This window comes from Rissa tridactyla, chromosome 1, assembly GCF_028500815.1.
Source record: "Rissa tridactyla isolate bRisTri1 chromosome 1, bRisTri1.patW.cur.20221130, whole genome shotgun sequence".
NCBI lineage: Eukaryota > Metazoa > Chordata > Aves > Charadriiformes > Laridae > Rissa > Rissa tridactyla.
In genome coordinates this window covers 162,189,192-162,211,338 of record NC_071466.1, presented here as the reverse complement: position 1 = coordinate 162,211,338, position 22,147 = coordinate 162,189,192, and the positions used below count along the sequence as shown (strand labels likewise).

The 22,147-nt window shown below is 44.8% G+C and overlaps 1 protein-coding gene across 1 annotated transcript; it reads right to left on the bottom strand.

Annotated features, from left to right (window-relative positions):
- Window positions 1–3,766: 3,766 nt before the first annotated feature.
- On the bottom strand, window positions 3,767–21,650 carry LOC128912649 (cytokine receptor common subunit beta-like). Its single transcript, XM_054208981.1, is given in 16 exon segments — window positions 3,767–5,452; window positions 5,454–5,544; window positions 5,547–6,406; window positions 8,043–8,140; window positions 10,610–10,679; window positions 10,969–11,059; window positions 11,887–12,049; window positions 12,148–12,293; window positions 14,688–14,848; window positions 14,944–15,076; window positions 15,162–15,333; window positions 15,811–15,959; window positions 16,538–16,704; window positions 18,454–18,583; window positions 20,751–20,936; window positions 21,459–21,650. Coding segments are annotated over 15 exon segments (2,628 nt in total). The 5' UTR covers window positions 20,839–20,936; window positions 21,459–21,650; the 3' UTR covers window positions 3,767–5,343.
- Window positions 21,651–22,147: the final 497 nt, after the last annotated feature.

Here is a 22,147-nt window from a genome sequence, read left to right as displayed (position 1 = left end):
CAGCACAGGCAGGGGCAAACGCTTTTTGATGGGCGACACAGTGAAGGCTGCGGAGGTAACTGAGATAGCTTTCAGTGAGACAGCTCAGCTACAGGGAGCAATCAATACCTGAAGTCTCTGAGTGCTGAACAGACTAATTTAGCCAGAACCTTGGCAAGATTACCCTGTGTGGCACTCCAGGTTGACTAGACTGCTTTGGGTACCTAAACGTGTGTATTTAAAGCCAGCTTTGGAATCTCCAAATAGCACATCAGATGCAGTTAGACAAGAACAAGGCTGAAATCAGTGCTCACTGCAGCTGAAATCTCCCTTCTACCCATTCCTCTGCTCTCGGCTTCGTGCTTGTTTGTGCTGGTGCTGACACATACCCACACTTTGAACTGATTCAACCTGGTAAAACAGCAGAAAAATCCATACAGAAGAAAAAAGCAAAGTTAACAGGTTAATAAATTACATTTTCTAAGCAAAACACCTTGTTGCAGACAAGGCAATGAGTGATGGGGTATGCAGATATTGGGGAAGAGGATTGGAAAGGGAGGGGAGGGGGGAAATGGCCTTTCGCTGCCTTTTTTTTCCAATGAGAAATTAGTTGGTCTCCGCTATATTGTCTCACTGAACTCAGCACTTTGCAACATAGGTACCCTGTATTTAAGTGATTTTACAAGGTCTGATCATTGGGTGGCAGCTCTGAGCCAATGTTTTTATCTGGCAGGGCAGAACTTGGGGAAAAAAAATGGGTTGGCTTAGCTAAATCATTCACCAAAATAGCTATTTAAGAACAGGTTTAGTCATCTATAAACAGTCAATGCACTTGAAAAATAGATAATCATACTACAGCAATTTGAAATAGAAGAGACCAATTACATCCAAGCTCTGCAGCGCTCACCTCATAACTTCTGGTATTTCTGGCAGAAATGGGTGATTCCCAGTTTATGCAGGGAGACATAACCCTGCAGTTGAGGCACAGATCATTCTGCAGGATGTCACTTTTAGTAAAGATTTCCTGTTCTCCTCCCAATCTTTTTTTTTTTTCTTTTCACTTAACCTCCTGACTTCTGCCTATCTCGTGCTATCCTGAACGATTCCAGCCTTTGGTATCTCCATCGCAAATGATTTTGAATGGCTCGTTTTGAAATGGTAAAAACTGTAAGAACAGGAGATAGCCACTGCAAGAACTCTTATCAGAGTCTTCAGCCTGGTATTAAATTCAATCCTTTATGCTGTAAAGCTTGCACTGAAATAAAACTTAAATTCAGAGCTACATCTATCCTGAGGTAAACCCAGTATTCCTAGAAGAATGGAGTACTTACTGCTGATCCTGCCTATAATAGGATAAAAGAGAAATCCAGAACTACTTGAAGTGGCTAGAGATCACAAAAGAGAGGGAGCAAGAGAATTTACTTCAGTGGATTTCACTTTCAGGCACTGGAGTTGAAATATAACTGTGTCTTATGTTTAAGGGTATTTAAAGCACTTATCCATCAAGAGAGAATGGTGTTTTGAGGGTTAGGAATTACCTGTGGTGTTCCCCTTGATAGTGGTAGAGCATAGGAGCCATGGAGCAAGAAAGTGAAAAAAAACAAAACCAAAACCAAAATTCAAATGGTGTGTTCCTCAGGGTTCTCTGGGTTTTGTTTGCCACAGGCTCCTCTCTGAGGATCCTGCTTTGTTGATGTGGGGCGAGTGGTGGACATTGTCTACCTGGATTTCTCCAAGGCTTTTAATATGGTTTCCCACGGTCTCCTCCTAGACAAACCGATGTGTTACAGTCTAGACAAGTGGTGGGCGGGGAACTGTCTAACAGGCTGCACCCAGAGGGTGGTGATGAATAGCTACTGTGCAAACTGGCAGCCTGTCACAAGTGGGGTCCCCCAGGGATCAATATTGTGCCCAATGCTGTTTAATGTCTTCATAAGTGGTGTAGATGGTGGGATCAAGTGTGGCCTGATGAAGTTTGCTGGTGGTACCAAACTGAGTGGGGAAGTGGACTCTTCAGAAGGGAGACCCACCCTGCAGGAAGACCTGGATAGGCTGGAAAAGTGGGCTAACAAGAATGAAGTTAAACAAGGACAAGTGTAAGGTCTTGCACCTGGGAAAACATAACCCAGGAGTGCAGCACAGGCTGGGATCTACCGGCTTGGGGAGCAGCTCCGTGGAAAGGGATCTGGGGGTCCCGGTGGACAACAAGCTCAATATGAGTGAACAGTGGGTTGCTGCGGCCAAGAAAGACAACAGGATGCTGGGTTGCATCAACAAGGGCATCACCAGCAGAGATAAAGAAGTCATTGTCCCACTCTACTCAGCGCTTGTCAGGCCACACCTGCAATACTGTTTTCAGCTTTGATCCCCACTACACAAAAAAAGATGTGGACAGGCTGGAGAGGGTCCAGAGAAGGGCCACAAAGACGATCAAAGGACCCGGAAGCCTGCCATATGAGGAAAGGCTGAGAGGATTGAGTTTGTTCAGCCTTTAGAAAAGGAGGCTTAGGGTAGACCTTATCACCACATTCCAGTATTTAAAGCGTGGCTACAAAGAAGATGGAGACTCCCTTTTTACAAGGAGTCGCATGGAAAAGAGGAGGGGTAATGGGTACAAGTTACTCCTGGGAAGATTCCGATTGGACACAAGAGGAAAATTTTTCACAATGAGAACAATCAGCCATTGGAATAATCTCCGCGGGGAAGTGGTGGATTCCCCAACATTGGACACGTTGAAGATTCAGCTGGCCGGGGTTCTGTGAGGTCCCTTCCAACCCGGTATTCTCTGATTTCTCTGATCTGAAATGTTGAGGGGGCAATGAGGGACTGCAGACAAAACCAAGGCTTTTTGAGCTGAAGCTGCCAAGAGCAGCCACCCAGTATCAGAGGTGGGATCACTGCACTTGGAAACAGTAAGAGAGGTTTAAGAGCAACATCTCCTTGCAGATGGACAAGACTCTCTCAGCTCTGGCCAAAACAGTGGAGTAGGCTACATTACCAAGAACCTTTCAGGTTCTATTGCTGATTTTAGTAGACAGGCCTACCAGTGTTTATGCTGAGTTGCCACTTTATCCCTTTTAATAAAATTCCTTTTCTTTTAAACCCTTGGATTCATTGCTCTCGAGCAGGAAAACTGATTATCCAAGCTCATTATGTGCCCAAGCAAAATCATTTTCTTTTCCTATAACCTGAGAGGCTTGAACTGAAATTGATTACCTATTTTTAGAAAGGAGCCCTAGCTAAATCTGGCTTCTTCCCTTGCCAATCACACCTATCAGGGGAATGCAAAGCAACCCTATCTAAATGCAGGTACATAGGAATTATGGCCTGTCCCTTTTACCAAATACATTAATATAACTAAGAGAGGGGAAGGGTTGCTTGAGGTCTTTCAGCATGTTGGACTAGAAGCTGAGGAAGAGAGGTGGCATTTGTGGAAAGAAGACGGGATTATCATTTTTCAAGGTTTTGTCTTGGTTATCTAAGACCCCTACTACTCCAGCAGGCTTTTCTGAATCTCGAAGCTGGCTACTTTCGTTGCCACAACAACTTTCTTCAGCATTCTGAAGATCTGAATGACCTCAATATTCTGTGCATTGTCTTCCTTGCCACTGATGGATCCACCATCATGTGCAAGCTATTTGACAATTTTAATGGATTTCCATAACTTATTTGCTCAGTGTGGTGAGTTGACCTTGACTGGCTGCCAGGTGCCCACCAAGCCACACTATCACTTCCCCTCAACTGGACAGGGGGAGAAAAATGTGATGAAAGACTCATGGGTCAAGACAAGGACAAGGAGATCACTCAGCAATTACTGTCACAGGCAAAAAAAAGACTTGACTTGGAGAAATTAATTTAATTTATTGCTGTTGTGGTTTAATGTCACCTGGCAACTAAGCACCACACAACCACTCACTCACTTCCCCCCCAGTGGGATAGGGATGAGAATCAGAAGAGTAAAAGTGAGAAAACTCATGGGTTGCGATGAAGACAGTTTAATAAGTAAAGCAAAAGCTGCGCACACAAGCAAAGCAAAACAAGGAATCCATTCACTGGTTCCCATTGGTGGCCAGGTGTTCAGCCATCTCCAGGAAAGCAAGGCTCCATCACACATAATGATTACTTGGTAAGACAAATGCCATCACTCCTAACGTCCCTCCCTTCCTTCTTCCCCCAGCTTTATATGCTGAACATGACATCACATGGCATAGAATATCCTTTTGATCAGTTGGGGTCAGCTGTCCTGGCTGTGTCCCCTCCCAACTTTTTGTGAGCTCCCAGCCTACTTGCAGGTGGGGCGGTGTGAGGAGCAGAAAAAGCCTTGACTCTGCGTAAGTGCTGCTCAGCAGTAAGTAAAACATCCCTGCATTATCAACGCTGTTTTCAGCACAAATCCAAAACATATCCCCATACTAGCTACCATGAAGAAAATTAACTCTGTCCCAGCTAAAAGCAGCACAATTGCCAATCAATTCAGAGTAGGATAATGAGAAATAAAACCAAATTTTGAAAAAACACCTTGCCCCCATGCCTCCCTTTTTCCCAGTCTCTACTTCACTCCCAATTTCTCTACCTCCTCCCCATGAGTGGCGCTGGGGGATGGAGAATGGGGGTTGCAGTCAGTTCATCACGCATTGTCTCTGATGTTCCTTCCTTCTCATGCTCTTCTCCTGCTCCAGCATAGGTTCCCACCCATGGGAGGCAGTTCTTCATGAACTTCTCCAACATGCATCCTTACTACGGGCTGCAGTTCTTCACAAACTTCTCCAGGATGGGTCCATTTCATGGGATGCACTCCTTCAGGAAGCAACTGCTCCAGCATGGGTTCCCTGCGGGGTCACAGGTCCTGCCAGAAGACTTGCTCCAGCGTGGGCCCCTCTCTTCATGGGTCCACAAGTCCTGCCAGGAACATGCTCCAGTGTGGGCTTCCCACAGGGTCACAGCCTCCTTTGGGGCACATCCACCTGCTCTGGTATGGGATCCTCCACAGGCTGCAGGGTGCATATCTGGTCCACGGTGGACCTCCATGGGCTTCAGGGGGCAACCTGCTTCACCATGGTCTTCAGCATGGGCTGCAGGGGAATCTCTGCTCCGGTGCCTGGAGCACCTCCCCCCTGGGCTTTGTCACTGACCTTGGTGTCTGCAGAGTTGTTTCTCATATTCGCACTCCTCTCTCTCAGCTGCTGTTGCGCAGCAGTTTGTACCCTCTCTTAAATACGTTATCACAGAGGTGCTACCAATGTTGTTGATTGGCTCAGCTTTGGCCAGCAGTGTGTCTGTCTTGCAGCTAGCTGGAACTGCCTCTGTCGGACAGGGGGGAAGTTTCTGGCATCTACTCACAGAAGCCACCCCTGTAGCTCCCGGCTACCAAAACCTTGCCACACAAACCCAATACATTTGGGGATATTTCTGACTCATCTGCACCTTCTTACTGGGTTTTAGGTTGAGGATAGGATAGAAATTGCCCATGGTAGAGGAAAACGGTTATGGTGCTGCCAGGATTAAATATTACTATGTAGTTCTTCAACACAGGTTCTTCAGGAAAAAAACCACTTCCTTTCAAAAAATTTGTAAGGACATTTTTGTGTGTTCTGAATTTCCATGGAGACCTGAAGGGTCTCCAAATGTATCCTGGTGCAATTCAGGAGATGAGGTTGGTGCTTGACCTGATACTGGAACCATGACACCAGTCTTCCCAGGAGAAAACTCATGGCAAGAGTGGTCACTGGAGGGCTGGGGCTCCTGTGAGTCACAAGGTAACTCCCCAGTGGTGACAAGTGGCGGATGGGTGGAGTCGCTGGCTGATGGCAGTGACAGGCTCTCTGTGGTGATGTACTCCAAGGGGCGCTGCTGAGGAGACGTGATACAGCTAAGAGCCTTTGGAGATTTCTGCTCTTCTCTTCTCACATTCGTGCCTTTCCCAGAGGCTGGTGGGGCCAGTGAGACTTCTTGCTCATGGTCTATGTGACGCATCATTTCCTTCTGATCTGGGGGCAGGAAGGGCTGTGAAGGATCTGCTCCTGGCTGTTCTTGCTTCTGTGGAGCCTGGGGACAGTCTTCTTTTGGGAGGGTCACATACTGAAGGGAAACTGATTTCTCACGGACTCCCACTGGGTCCACTTCCAGGGTCTGATGCACATCAGGCTGGGAGGACATCACTGGGCTATACAAGTATGGACCATTGAAAGCAAAGCAAGTCTTGGGAGCAGTACTTGCGTGAACAGCACTCTTGCTTGGAAGCCTGGCAAACAAGCAGGTTGGACCAGCAGTCTGATTCAATGGGCAGACAAGTGTGGATGATGAAACTGAGCATTTATGTGGCCCTTCAGAAGTCCAACAGGAGTTTTGTGGAGCCAGTGTAGCATGGGAAACTTGCACTGTCTTTGCCTCAGCTCCACGGTACTCTGCTGGACTGCTTTTTGTCATCCTGTTCAGGTGAAAAAACACAGGACTTAGCTGCTTAAATGACAGTTTACTAAGGTGATAACTGCATAAAAACAGGCGATGCTCTAAGGGGGTACACTGTCTTCCAGGAAGCTAGAAGGAACCTTTGGCAACATCTCTTGTACCTTCCTCAGAAGATGCAAGCCTCAGCTTTTTCTGTGACACAGCAAGTGATCAACTGGTTATTGCCAACTCCAACTCGTCTCAATGCCAAGACGTGCAAGCACAAATCAGCTATTGAGAAAAGCTATGTTTTTGCTGTAAATAAAACAGAGCCAGGGGCCATTCTTTGGCCCTCTGGTAAAATGGCATAGAGTGGCTGTGTCCACACTGTATAGCCATGGCAGCCTTCTGGGTGTCCCACAGTGTCTCTGCAGTCTAAAGCACAGCTAAGGTTTTGTGTCTGTTTTTTCGGATCAAAGTGCATGACATAATGTGATGGGTGGGTTACAGCTGTATTGATAGTGTGAAAAAGTTGTGTGTTGTATGGCCTGGGTGCAAAGCCTGCTTGAATACTGTTGAAGGACACTGGACAAAGCCTAACCTGGTACGGTCATGTCCATGTTGCCCCCTGGGAATGGTTGCTACCCTTTGCTATCTCCCAGACTGTTCCAGGATGTTGTCTTGGAGAGCACTAGTTGGCACAGGCCAAATCATGGCAGGAAGAGTGCTGACAACAAAGCAGTATGAGCAGTTACAAGGCAGTGCCTGATACTACATCTTGGCCCTGATTTATTTAGCAGTATGGACTCAGGCAATGTGACTGCTAGCATCAGCGTTTATGCAGGGCTCGAGCTTTCCATGATACTTTGCAGTTACTTCTTCAAAATGAAGGGCCCCTGTCTCTTACAAGCACTGAATGTGAAGCTAGATAAAGGGAGAAGACAAAGATTACAAAGAACCAACAAACATAATCCATCTTCCCTTCACATGACTTACAAAAATATTTATTAAAAAGAGCTGACTCTCCTAAGAGACAGATAATGATCATGAAACCCAAGAGCCAATTTAATTTGTGTCAGCCTCCCCGACCGCTCTGCAACCCAGGGTATTTTCCTGAACAGAGCACTATGGTCATCTCCCTGCTCTGTCTTTGAAGATCTGACATAAATTTGAGGCTATATGGACAATTTGGAGCTGTTTCTGATCAGCCACACACTGGCCGGGACCACCGCAGCTCTTCTTTGTTCGCATCCCCCTTTCAAAGTCAGACTTTGCTTCAAGGAGCAAAAAGTATGTCATTTCCAGAGGATGAAGAGATAAGGGAGTATGTGTATTTTCTGAGAGGGAGGTTGTGTTCAGGCAGTCTGGGAGGAATTTAACCAACAAGATTTCCATTCTATTAGGTCATTGCCTTTTATTCAAACCTATTTCCAAAGGAAATGCAGAGAAAGAAAGGGATCAGGTTTCTATCCTCAAACTTTCAGCCAAGGAAGGCAAGGTTGGCAGCTGCAGCAATTCATTACAATTTCCATAGATGTTTGGAAGGTGTACACAAACTTAGGAAAATTCTTTGTCCTCCCTATCATAATGGGTGACATCCATGCACAGCCTGTTCTTACACCATGATTAGTAAAGAACCTTTCCAGAAAGGAGTCAGGAGTGGGCTGCTTACTTACCCATCCAGCACTTGAAGGCAGTTAACCTGCTCCACCTCCTCGGAAGCATTCTGCCCATTGAAGCCCACCTGGCTGGCTGGCTGTTGGCTGACAGCTTCCTGAAGAGAGAAAATTAAGATTGTTACACTTCTGAGAAAAGAGAGATCATGTTGAGGCCAGAAAGAGCCAGGATCCATGGGCACAAAAACGCTAGTGGCACTTTTGTGATAGACAGTGCAAGAACAAGCTTCCAGGCATTCACATTGTATAATTAGTTTTACCAGTATATCAGCCTATGTTTTGGAAGTAATCTTTTCTAAATAACTTTTGTCCCAACAACCTTGCTGTTCTCATTTTTAGGGCCATGCTGTTTCCCCACCTAAACACAGTAGTAATATCGCTACAGGCAATCTTTAATAGATTGACACAGGTTTAAAAAAACTGCCAGTCTGAATCTGTTCCTGGCACCTCCATACCACTTCGATTTGTTCTAACATCTTCTATCAGCTTTTCCCTCCTTCTTCCTTGCTCCAGTCTGCAGATCTCTTCACATTTCAACCTTCATTCTCTAGTCAGAGCAAGCTGAGATCCATTTCCCTTCAATCTTCCAGTTACAGTGGATGGTAATGTGGAAGCAATCCCATGGCTGTGGGTACAAAGTATGTCCTGTTCTCTAGAAGACTATTCTTTCACTTCCACATTGTCTACCCCTGACCTATCTTTATGCAGCACAGGAGTCAGGGGCTGCTGCAGCTGCAGGTTCCCGTCACAATAAACTTCAAACCTGCTGTTTTGTGCGATGCCCACCCTGATTCAGCAGTATACAAGGATACTCCGGGCAACATTCCACTTGTAGAGCTAAAATGTCTGTCCTTCTGTGCTGACTGACCAGATAAACAGTATTTCCAAAGTTTAGGATAAGGGAATTTGCTACAAGGATGAAAACTCTCAAAACCACAAGACTAAGAACAGAGAGCACTTGTGGATGGAGAGCTGGGTATGACATAGGCAACAAAGCTACTGTGATGCTTTTTAGAGTGGTGAATGGCCTTGTTGATTATTGTGCGTGGACAGAAAAAGAAGTTCATGAAGATTGTCAACAGCCAAATTAATCAGAAGGAACTTCAGAACAATGCCTGATCTGCACGGGGGATTTATCAGAGCCTGCAAAACATGCAGGTGTGCATCGTGTAAAGCAGTCTGGTGTTTCACATTTCCCCTATATCAACCAATGACTGGCTGATTGAGAGGAAATATGAGAGACATTGTTCGCTGACTGAATAAGAGGCTCAGAAATACTGAGTGCCAGATGAACAGTTAGCTGAGGACCATGACAGCCCACCATGTGCAGCACCCTTAAGGGCAATGCTAAGACCGGGCATTCTACTTAAAGTGTAAATATAAAATGAGACAAAAGGACTTGCAAGGTAGAGGGTGAGACTGATAGGGAAAACAGGGGTGGAAAGCTAAAAATGTTGCAACTCAAGAAGTAACTGTTAAGTTAATCTTTGTAAAGACCACTCTTCCCTGGCGTCGTGCATCACTGGCTAGCACTGCAGGGAGACAGAGATGAGATGGAAGTCATTTAGCTTAAGTAGCAGATAAAACACAGTGGCAAAAATAGTATGAGCTCTCTGTCTGTAGAATGGAGATTAGCAGCGTTGCCTTAAGGAGATAGAGACATTAGAGATGTGAGATCAAATACAAATCCAATGGTTCCAGGGAAGACTCACAGATAGATAAGGCTGTGGAATTATGATAGTGAGAAACTGAAACACGCAAGAGTCAGCGCCAGGAAGGAACCTAGCCGCTCTTGTCATAAAACTCCAAGTATGCTCCATGCAGTCCCTCTTTTGGTGATATCAACCTACTGGGATATAATTTCTATGTATCACAAGGTTTCAATGGCCCTTGCAGATTAAATCAGGAAATGGGTGAGGGAGAGAGATGGAAGAAAAAAGAAGCCACTTACTTTTTAAAATGCCTCCAAAGATATGACTGTGCAAATTATACATTTCCTTTTCTTTGCCCTCTCCTTTCTTATACGGAGGAAAATGTCTATGTCCAGGAAGGATAGCATGTAGAAGGAAGTGTAGCTCTCACACTATGAAGTCAACCTCCAGTGACTGCAGAGGAGTATACAGGGAGGTAATCATGCAAAGACTACTGAAGGTGGCACTCAGGCAACATCCTGGCCAGGAACAGAGAAAGGTCAAGTCTCTCTAGGGACAACAGATTACATGTATGAGGAGTCTGGGAGGCACTTTGGAGGCAAGAGATGGCAAAACTGACCAGATGCATCAGAGGGGAGAGTTGGTTTTCTTTTTCAACTCTGAGACCCTGGACACAAAGGTAGGAAAATAGACAGAAGACCAAAGTCTGTAGTGAAGGGTTTCATGAGGCTAAGACAGGCTTCATAATCCTCCTAGACAGGTCAGCAGTCTGCCCAGTGACAGTCCAGACCCTGAGTTGGCAGCTCTCCCTCAACCAGACATCCCAACACACCCCTCCCTTCTTTCTTTTCACCCTGGAATAACTCCATGTTGTACTTCTCCAGGAGCACCCTTCAAGGTACAATTCTCTCTTACCCCCTGGTAGCTCTGAATCAGGAGACTCTTGCTGGGGTTTGGAATCTTTTCCTCCCACATTTGCTTCTTCCTGCAACAACAACACAGAGTTTTCAAGATTTGCTTCTCACCGTGACTGCAACCAAAACAGACTGCACCTCACACACTGCACTGCCACGAACGGCGAGGCACCACCAAGGCCACGGCACGTCACCATCCAACTCTCCCCCTTGCACAGACACGCACAAGGCTGCCCATCGCACACCAAGGCTCATCTCCACATAGACCTCTCTCTCATGGGGGACAAGGAGTGCCTCAGCCTTTATGCCGCCCACATGGCCAACACGCTGCCATATCTCCTAGTCACAACACAGACCTACCTGAGGAAATACCTATAGCTGCAATAAGCAGCTATTAGGAAGATGATGATGAGAGCTGGGAGCATCGCTGGGAGAACCACTGGTGGCAGAACTGAAACACAGAAAAGAGCAAAAGGTATCCACCTGCACATTGGCTGCTTCCCGTAACAGGTTTTTCTCTCTGGTTTCTCTTCATGCAAGCAGATCGGGGAAGCGTAGGTATCGTGTCACGGGACAGGATCATGAGGCCTTCAAACTGTTGGGATACCTTCCAAAGTGGGTGTGACCAAGTGTGGCCTGTAACAGATTGCTGCCAAAATGGTTCATCATTTCCTTTCCTGATTCTTTTTTACTTTCCATTGACAGCTTTCCACTCCAATAGAGCTCAGCCTCCTATAGTTTCTGAATATGTCCATAAACACTCCTACCTCTGACCCGATCCACAAATTTATCTGATTTCACATTGACCCCATTTAATCCTCACAGCATTTAAGTTTCAGTATACTTCAGGCTTGAGATACGCAGATTGTGTGTGTGTGTGTGTGTGTGTGTGTGCGTACATACACAGCCAGGAACATTAAAATCAAGTGAGTCACCACAAATTTCTGATAAATCTTGAAGCCAAAAATATTATCAGATATTTTCAAAAATGATAGAACTTTTTTGGTTTTAAGCCACTATGTGAAAACTCCTCTATCCTCAGCTTGCTCACACATTTCCAGGCCCTGATCTTGACGCTGACTTCGTGAAGGTTTTCTCTCCATGTTCCCACAGTTTTGAGAACAGAGGGCAGACCCAGCCAACGGGAAGACTCTGGGAGGAAACTTGGCTTGAGTCTACCTGCCACATTCTCACCTGAAAGGATTCTTTTCCTAAGAAACAGACTACTTTTCCGGTCACGCCCTTACAGCCTAGGAGAGAATCCAAACTGAAATATACCACTCTTAGTTTCCCAGGTGAACTCCTTGCTCCATTCACTCCAAGGCCCCTTGGGATAATTTGGGATATTCACCCTTGCACGCATTTTTATGGTATAAGATGTGGATGGCTCCAGGTTCTGCAGGAAGTAGTAAGGCTCATCATTTGTAATGTCTATGGAAAACTGAGGAATAAAAAGAAGAAACCATGAAAGAGAAGAAATAACTTTCCCACCCATACTGCTCACAGGACACCCACAGTCCCATGCATTACATCACCTACCTTTGGCATTTGGCTGGTTTTCCAGTATAGAGCTTGATATGTCTGTTTTATAAAATATTTATCGAATGTATGCTTTGTCCATCTCAGCTTATACTCTTGATCCTCTGTCATTGTCACTGTTACATTTTTAGGGGGTGGCACCTGGACTGGAACACGCAATTTTGAGAAGAGGCATCAACACAACTATGTTCCTGAGTACTCCTTTCCTTCTTATGCATCTTTTTTAGCTTTCCTGCACTAGGTTGTTCAATAATACCTAAAATGTAAAAGATGCAAGAGAAGTGTGCTTCAACTAGCACTTCACAAGAGCATCTTTTCCCTGAAGTTATCTTGCTAATCAAGTGTAACAGCCAGCTCCGCTGAGTTCTTGAGAAAGCTACTGCTTTTCATAACTGTCTTCCTCAGCCAAATCTAACCACCATGCATCATAATTGAAGTATTAAAACAATTTCAGATACATTTAAAAATGTACTAACAAGGACAAAAAAAACATTGATGAACCCGGGCAGTCTGGGGGGCGGGGGGCACCGGGATGTTCAGAGGGGGCTGGACCACATGGTGGATGCTGGGAGGCAGAGGGAACTGGGCTTGTTTAGCCTGAAAAAGAAAAGACTAAGAAGTATCTAATTGTTATTTTCAACTAACTAATAGGAAGTTGTAGAGAAGATGGACCCAGACTCCTCTCAGAGGTACTTAGTGAAAGGACAGGAGACAATGGATACAAGTTGCAAGTCAAGGTAATGGACGGGGTGGGGCTGGTGGTGCGCAGAAATTGCCATGAAATTGGCCAAACACTGGGACAGCAACCCAGATAGGGGGTGAAATCTCTGTCCCTGGAAACATTCAAAACTTACATGATAATACTCTGAGCAACCCAACCTCAATGATCTGCTCTGAGCAGGAGTCTGAACTAAATGTCCTCTGTTCTATGGATGAGTTTACAAGTCTATGATTCGAAGCAAAGCTCTGTAAAAGCTGCATATAATCTGTTGCACCCTGAGGATTTCTTTAATGTATCACCATCTCCCTACGCAGATTGCAGCTATACCCCAAATCATTTCAGTCTGACTACTGTAAGGCTGCTGACTTCCTTGGATTTTCTGAGACGCCGAGAACCTGTGCTGTCAGAGATCTTACACCTGGAAGGAAAGACACACTGGACAGCTCTTAAGTGTGGGGTTTTTTTTTCCTGTGATAGTTACTTGTCAGCTTCGTCTAGTCTTCATATTGTAAATTTTTTTTACAAAAGCCATGTCAGTATGTGCAGTTGCTGTCTCTATTCCTAGAGAAGTTCTTGGTCATACTTTGCTATCATGGTCTTTCAAAGAGAAGTATAGGCACAGGATCATCAATGGATGGATCAAAAACATGCTCTCCCAAGGAGATAAAAGCTGCTATGAGGAGACAATTAGGGTGCCTTTTTCCATAGGAAGCAGTAGAAACATTAAACTAAGTGAAACACATGAGAGATAAGACTGGTGGATACTAGAGTCCTATGCCATGGGGAAAAAGGGTTTTTGAGAGACTTTTCAGCCTGGCAGTAAATATGGTCTTTGCAGTGTGGGTGTGATTTGCTCAAGAACTTGTTAGCCATGAGTAGTGAAGACATTAACCAGTCCCTTCAACACCAGTTGTTACCAGTTTAAACAAAATCTATCTTCCAAGATCTGGAGTTTTCAAACGGATTTATTCATCTTTTGATACACCTTTGTTTCTTCTAAAAATTTGCTGAAGTGTGGTGTTAGGGTAATTCTTTCATTAACGACTATATAATCTATACATGCTTCTAAACTCCACTAATGCTCAAGGGTTTTTTCCAGTTCTTTTGGATATTCTTGGTAAGTTACTTACAGACCATGCTCACCTTCAAGGGCACTTATGTGGACTTAAGTGCACAGTGTTTTCTGTTTCAAATTTCTATTCTTATTGCACTATAGGTATGTGTAGCCGGCACACTTGCAGAGCACTGCAAGAGTGCTCACCTCAGCTTCTTTTGGATAGGGCAGCTTTCTCTGCTTTATTAAAAATTGCAGAACTTCAAAAATTATCAGAATTAGTAGACCTTCCCATGCTATGACTCCTCCAAAAGAATAACTGGTTTATCATGTTCCTGTTCTGGACTACTATTACAGGTTTTGCTAACTTCACTTTGACAACTTTCGTATGAGACCGTGTAATAAACTAAATAAGTGAAATTATCTGAATATCACAAACAATCAAACAAAACCAAACTGTGTTCTGTTCAAGGAAAGCTTATTCCCTCATCACCAGAAAATATTTCAGTTATGAGCTGGAAATCCTGATGAAAATTCCCAACTTGCACCTGACTTTCCTGGTGCAGATTGTAATCAATATCTCATTGCATATCATAGACTCTCTATGCATTTTATTTTGGTACATGGTTAAATAAAAATCTCTAAAGTGTTTTTAAGGAGTGAGTACCTGGTATTTTCTTCCTTCCACACACTTTTCCTTACCCCCGCTGTCCTCAGCCCCACTTCCCAGACAGGCATTTCTCCAAGAAACAACCAGCAACTCACTGTTCTCACGGGCTTTAATCATTTTCTCCTCCGTCTTGGCCCGGACAGACACATGGTACTGGCTCTGGCTGCTGGAGTTGTTAACAGGGATCTCACAGCTCTGAATCACATATGGGACATGGGGCAAAGCCTTCTCACGCACAGGAGAGCACTCCTCTTCTCTGAAAGGAGAAAAAGAGGTTGAGCTGAGATCAGGGAAAATGGGAGAAATTCCATGGGAGAGGCGCGGGCATGCTGCCATAGGCAGAGCACGTACGCTGATGCTGGAGTGGCCCTGAAGAACAAGCCAAAGAGGACAGAGGTGGTGATCACTTTCGTCACTTCCCAGCTGCACGTCAGACGATCTGCACCATCGAAGAGGCAGCGAAGGTTCCTGGGCTGAAGGCCACCTTCAGAGAAGAGGAGAGCAAGGTCTGTGACAGGAAAGGCCTGGCTTCTCAGCCAGTGCTTCCACCCCACTCCGTCCCACGGTACCTTCAGGGGTCTCCCATGACACCTCCATGCTCCACTCGCTGTACTGCCCAGAGAAGCCACTGGCCTGCCCGGGTCTGGCTCGCACACGGGCAACGTAGCTGCTCCCCGGCACAAGGTCCTTGTGGTGGAGACGGCAACTTGTGGTGTTGGAGAGCAAGAGGGAGGCAGCTTTCTGTTGTTGGGGGAAAGGAAGGAGAGAGGGGAGGGAGAAAACTGGGAACTTGGTGATAAGTATGCTTAAAATTTAAAAAAAAAAAAAAATGTGCATCCTCCTGGCAGGGGAAGCAGCTTCAAATATATTTTGCCACTTTCCCACATGAACCCACAGGCTCCTGCTGGAACGTGATTTAATTCCATTTGGGAGGCATTCAGGGCAAAATCAATTCCCACTCAAAACCAAGCGCAGTGCTTTTTCCAGTGAAGAACAGATATTTGCATTCAATTCAGAACAAATGGTATTTCACTGGACAAGTCACTTGCAAACAGAAAGAGAGAGCCCCTTCCGCCTGACCTGAAACAACATCTGTTGACTCTCCTCATAGTGCCTGAGAACGGAAAGGCCACTCATTTACACAATGGTCACCACAGGCTCTCGACTGCCCAAGAGGGTGCAGCCCAAACCAGGAGAGCCCGGCTCCTCTGCTCTTACCTCCCAGGACTCCCACTCCCGCTTGTAAGTGACTTCGTACTCCAGGGCATTGCCCAGCCCTTGGCTTCCGTCAGCTGCTTTCCAGGTCAGCAAGAAGTCTCCTGATGTCATCGAGCTGACCGAGAGGTTTTGAGGTGGGAGGGTCTGAACTGGAAGGTGAAGGTACAACCCATGAGATGAAATAGTGAGGACAGGGACACGAAGAGGGGAAGAAAATGCCTGTCTGATGTTCTCAGAGTGACAGTATCTGGATATTTAATAATTTCCCTGGATTGCTACAAATAATCCATGATTGTTTTTCACCACACAGTGCAAACTCTACAAGACCCAGGAAGGATATTCATGAACAGAAGAGGAAAGTAGGAAGAGCAGTGCTGTTGTGCAGCTTTATAGCAACTTTGTGAAAATGTATGCTGTAACTCATGTAGAGCATGGTGCTGAAACAGAAGGCTTTTCTGATGTCTTCCCCCAGTCCCAATCAAGACTGGCAGGTCTACCCCCATTTTTTCCATTGTAGTCATTGAAGATAGACTCATTTTTGTCTATCCTGAGTGCACTGAATTTGAAGGTGGTAGTATGGCCTTATAGCCATTTAAATTCACTCTTGCTTACATTTCAGGTTAAGGGCTGACCTAAGTATCTTTTTAGGATTAGATATTCAATACATTGATCTGAAAAACTTTTAAATAGTCAAAAATAGAGACAAGACTTAGTGGTTCATCTTTACCATTCTGAAACAAGTAAACATTTAGCTCTGCCTGCAGTGTCAGGTCAAATTTGAAGTTGTAGTTTTTTTGATCATATCCATGGATGTGACACACCCAGTGCATTGTGAAGTTCTGGCAGTCAGCGTGGTTTTCACCTGTGTAGGACGTGCAGGTCATTTCTTTGTTCCTGGTTACACAGAAAAAAAAACCATGGCTATCTGAATGGGATGCTGCTAGATGGCCCAAAATGTGGTTTCTGAAACCTTCCCTAGATACCATTTTATCCTGTTTCTAATTCAATGTTTATTACTGCATTATGTTGGCATAGTCCTGTAGTTCATTAAGTGACATGAACAAATTCTCTAATATCAAGCATATCTGCTTTATTCTCTCTTCCTTTCCTCAAAGAAAGATGCACTCACAGTAGCAGTCTCGGGTTGGTAGGTATCTGGGCCCTGAACACAAGCTCTTCCACACCTCCCCCCACAAAGGCTTTGGCTACCCATGTTCAAGCTGTCTGAGATGGAATCAGCCCAACTGAAGGCCTCCCCACCTTCACTCAGAAGCTGCTTTTAATTTCAGTCCCTTGCCTTTGGTCCTTGCCTGAGCTATGACACAGCCATATCTGTATCTGGTGATACACGTTCTTGATTGTAATCCTAGGAATTGGCTTCCTAGCTTGACCTTAACCCTGGCTACTGGATAGGGACTGCCTTAGGGATCTGGACTGACAGCTGACCCTGGTCACTCTCACTGTTCTGCTTTTGTTGTTACCGTGGGATTATGCCTCTGTCAATGAGGTCAAAGCCTTGCTGTCACCCCCCTCAGCTCCTGCTCACCTTGCCTTTCCCTTAGCAAGCAAAGCTTGTTGCTTCCATAACAGTAGCGTCGGCAGTATATATGTGTACATGTGTATATTATGCCATGCTCACACTAGAGTTACACTAAAGAAGGTAAGCCAAAGAAATGCCACTAGCAGTTGGGACAGAATTTTAGTGAGGACTATGGGACTGCAGACCTCCAATATAAAAACTTTATTTCCACGCAGACCTGTGGAGTGCTTTGTGCCACAGGAACAGTTCTGTGGTTTGTAGACTTCAATCCACAGCAAACTACTGACATTTGGAATGTGATTCAATACTCAAGGGACTGTAAGGGGCAGCTTCTCCATTGACTTCAACAGCTGTCAGGTCAACTCATGAATGAATCCTACAGCTCTCAAAAACAGAACCAAGGTAACTTCTTCCTATTCTTATTTCTCATGTTTTCTTCCCACCTTCCAATCTCTCTGCTGTTTACCTCTCCATCTCCTGCTTTTACTATTATTCTTTTTCTCTGTCCCCTGTCTCTTCCTTCGTCTCTGTCGCTTCCTCTCTCTCATACTCTCCAGTTTGACTGTTCTGTTTTCTTCTTGAAAGGAAGCAGAAGTAGCAAAAAGATAGCGCAAGACTTAGCCTAGTATCTCTGAAAGGAAACCCAATGAGTCAAACAAACATGTACAACTTCTGTTTTTCTCACAGTTTGTTTTGCAGAATTTGTTTCAACATAGCCATACTCTTACTGGCATAAGGAAGAAGACTTCTTAGCCATTCTGATTAGTTATTATCACCACTGCATCTAGTGTAACACATCCTTCTCCATTCAGGTGCAATAATTAATATGTCCTGCCATATTTTGTGTGTGGTGTCTCACAGCAAAATCAGGGGAGAGTGATTGAAAAGATAATGAAAACAACTTGATTAGATTGCTCTGGTTCCTGTTGTTCCTCATCCTGTACAAATACAGCTTCCTCCCTAGCCTGGACATAACACTGGTGTCTGCAAGCTGGATACCATGCTGGCTGCAAGCCCAGCCCACTGTCTTGCCCAGCTCCATCTCTTATGTTCAGCAGCCAAGCCCCTTTAGACCCTTCATAGAACACCAGCCAGACACTTACTTTTCATATGTGATGCTAAAGTTGAGAGTCACATTCAGGAACTCATGAGCCTCTGAACACTCCATCCATGTGCAAGTTGTGAGGGATATATAGTCGTTATAACACTGTAGAGTCTGCACTGGGATGCTCTCTGAAAAGAGGAAACAATCAGAAGATGGATGAGGCTAAAGGTAGTGGAAAATCATAGAATGGTTAGAGTTGAAAGAGACCTTAAAGATCATCTAGTTCTAATGCCCCTGCCATGGGCAGGGACATCTTCCACTAGACCAGGTTGCTCAAAGCCCCATCCAGCCTGGCCTTGAACACTTCCAGGGATGGAGCACTCACAGCTTCCCTGGGAAACCTGTTCCAGTGCCTCACCACCCTCACAGTAAAGAATTTCTTCCTGATATCTAATGGTAAAATGAACACAAGCTCTGCTACTGTGCTGGAGAAGCAGAGATAGAGAAGTGAGGAGCTGAGTGATGAGATCTACTGGGAATATAGAATCATAGAATAATTTGGGTTGGAAGGACCTTTAAAGGTCATCTAGTCCAACCCCACACACACAACAAGCAGGGACATCTTCAATTAGATCAGGTTGCTCAGAGCCCCGACCAACCTGACCTTGAATGTTTCCAGGGATGAGGCATTTACCACCTCTTTGGGAAACCTGTTATAGTTTTTCACCACCTTTATTGTAAAAAATTTCTTCCTAATATCTAGTCTAAGTCTACCGTCTTCTAGTTTAAAACCATTACTTCTTGTCCTATCACAACAGGCCCTGCTAAAAAGTTTGTCCCCATCTTTCCCGTAGGCCCGTTTAAGTGCTGAAAGGCCACAATAAGGTCTCCCCAGAGCCTTCTCTTCTCCAGGCTGAATAACCCCAACTCTCTCAGCCTGTCCTCATAGGAGAGGTCTGATCCCTCTGATCATTTTTGTGGCTCTCCTCTGGACCCGCTCCAACAGCTCCACGTCTTTCCTGTGCTGAGGGCTCCAGAGCTGGATGCAGTACTGCAGGTGGGGTCTCACCAGAGTGGAGTAGAGGGGGAGAATCACCTGGTTAGCTACAATAACATTTGAGTCACAGAAAGGAGAAAGCTTCCTGACAAGGAAAACATATTTTAAAAAAATCTAGTGGCTGAAAAATCTGTGTCCCTCTATCAGTAAATAATCATACCTCATAGGTGGCTTTGCAGAGAACCTGCTTTTCCTTTTTCTTTTGTGAAAAAGTTCTGTGCAGGGAGGAGCTTTGTGCTGAGGAAAGGTCACTCTTAACCTGGGAAAATGAGTGTGCCCTTCCCTGAGAATTCAAACTCCAAGAACAGATGATGGAGTTGTCTCTGCTATGATGGGGACTACCCGGGGTCAGCTTTGTTGAGAGCTCTGTTTTTCAGAAATAGCAGCCAAGAGATGGCGAGGAATGATTTTGCCATTTATGGCAGCCCTATTGCAGCTGATGCCTAATCTTGCAAAAAACACCTGTGCCCAAGCCAAGTCACTTTCACGTCCAAAAAGTGAAATATGCTGCAAAGACAAGATTGTTTCAGTCATTGTAGGGTTATTGCTTGAGACACCACAGAGTCCATGGCATTCCGTCCTGCAAATCCCGTTAGGCAAGGGAGCATAATCTTCCCAAGTACCAGAGATATGTGTCTGTGTCTGGAAAGACAGGTATACAATGGGTACATTTTTCAATACCTTTTATTTCAACACCTTTTATTCAATACTTCAGACCCTCCGACATTTATGAGTAATGACTAAGTTCCTCGCTTGCACAGGTGCTGTGCCCCTGGTCTACCAGCTGTGTTAGTAACTGGCTCTCAGCTCCATCTCTCAGGAAGCAGCCAGCCCTCGCTCTAACTCTGAAGAAAAGGAGGGTATCACTTGGAGGCAGGACAAGTCAATACACAACAAAGAGACACCTATTATTGAGGGGGAAAAAAGGCAGGATGGGGAAAAAAAAGCTTTCATTTGGTATAAACCAAAACAGTATCTAACAATGGGACAGGCAAAGTCACAGCTTGTAGTCAAGCCTACTCAGATGTGAAACTTCATGACTAGTCCATTTAAGTAAATATGCTAAAAGACTCTGAACATTTTCTGTTCCATGACGTTTGGGGTCTTGCCTAAATACCATTCACAACTCTCCCATTGACATACATCTGGAGTGTTTGGTATAGCCCTGGTAACTACATTTATGTACACTAACAGGATGTCTTGCTGTCACAAAGATGAATATAGAAAAGGCTAAAAGAAAAGGAAAAATAATAGAAAAGAAAGGAGATAAAAATAGAGGCAGGGAGTCTGAAACTCACCTCGAATAGTTCTAATCCCCAAAACCAAGCATGGAGCCAGAAGAAAACTGATGAGCTCTCTCATCTTTACACCTTTGCACACAAGCATGATCTTATGTCAGGCAACAGCTCCCTGCATCACTGGCTGTTCTTCCTCAAATGCATGCTCAATAGCCACGATTCTTCCTTCTTTGTCAGCAGTTGTAGCTGAAAGCAAAACTCATGTGGTTAGCTGGGAAAGCCTTGGGCCTTCTGTTGGTCCCAAACCATCTCTTCCATCAACACTGATGTGATCTCTCAGAGTAGTTTCATATGAAGATAATTTATTAAGGGGAAAACTTTCTGCCTCTTCACCACAGGACAAAGACAAAGGTTGCTGTTTGGAACTAATGACAGGATTTTCCACCTCCTTCCTTCACCTTGAGAGTAAGAAATAACCCCTAAGTTATGAGAAGGAATTAATTATCGGTGTTGATTCACCCACCTGATCCACACAAAGTACACCCTGCTGTTCCATTGAATCATGAACTTCTCCAAAAAGAAACACTTCCTTGCCTCTCTTACCACTCCTGCTCCTCACAAAAATGTGGTTTTGGTGAATTGAGAGATCCAGTCCTCCTATTTCTTTGCTTTAAGACCTGATTCACAGATCTTTTAAGTCCTCGTTTGTTTAAGGAGAGAAGGCTCCTTGCCAATTCCTTCTCCACAGTAACAACACATTTGCCTTACCTGAATGCTGCGTGGTCTTCAAGGCAGGTGCTTCACAGCAAGTGGTTATTTGACTTTCTCATTTGTCATTCACATGGAGTTGGTGCAAACGCAGCTGCCAGTGGGACACCCGCAGCCCGACCCCTTCAAACGAGCCTCTGCTCTATTTCCCTTTCAGTTGTGCTGTTGTAGTCTTCGGCACCAGAGGCAGGTTTGATTTCTTCACTCCGACCTTCCTGTTTATAGCATAGTTTACAGCAACTAGGTTCCTGATCAGCTGTCATACAATTAATAGGAAGAGGGAAGGGAGTACTTTTCACTGTTCTATTTTGCTTAAACCGTTTCCGAGAACTGTGACTAATTTTTTCCTCAAATATCAAGTAGTGATCTCTTAACAGAGACTGAACTCTGCTGCTTGTTCTCTTTTCTGCTGATCTGCACTCAAAACCTGTCCTTTAAATCATCATTCCCCTTGTGTGCAATGTTTTCTGAAAGGAAAATTCACTGACATAAAGAGTCATTAAATAAAACATTAGCTTACATTGTGAATGTTGTCTTAAAGACACATTGCTATTGCTAAGCCTGACCTGTATAAAACTCTGTCCATCCAAATAGTAGCACTAGAAGTGTGGATTCCGCTTAAACCAAACCCACACTGTTAAGGGATTAAAATTCAAGCCATGCTCTGATCACATACTTTAATTTAAGTG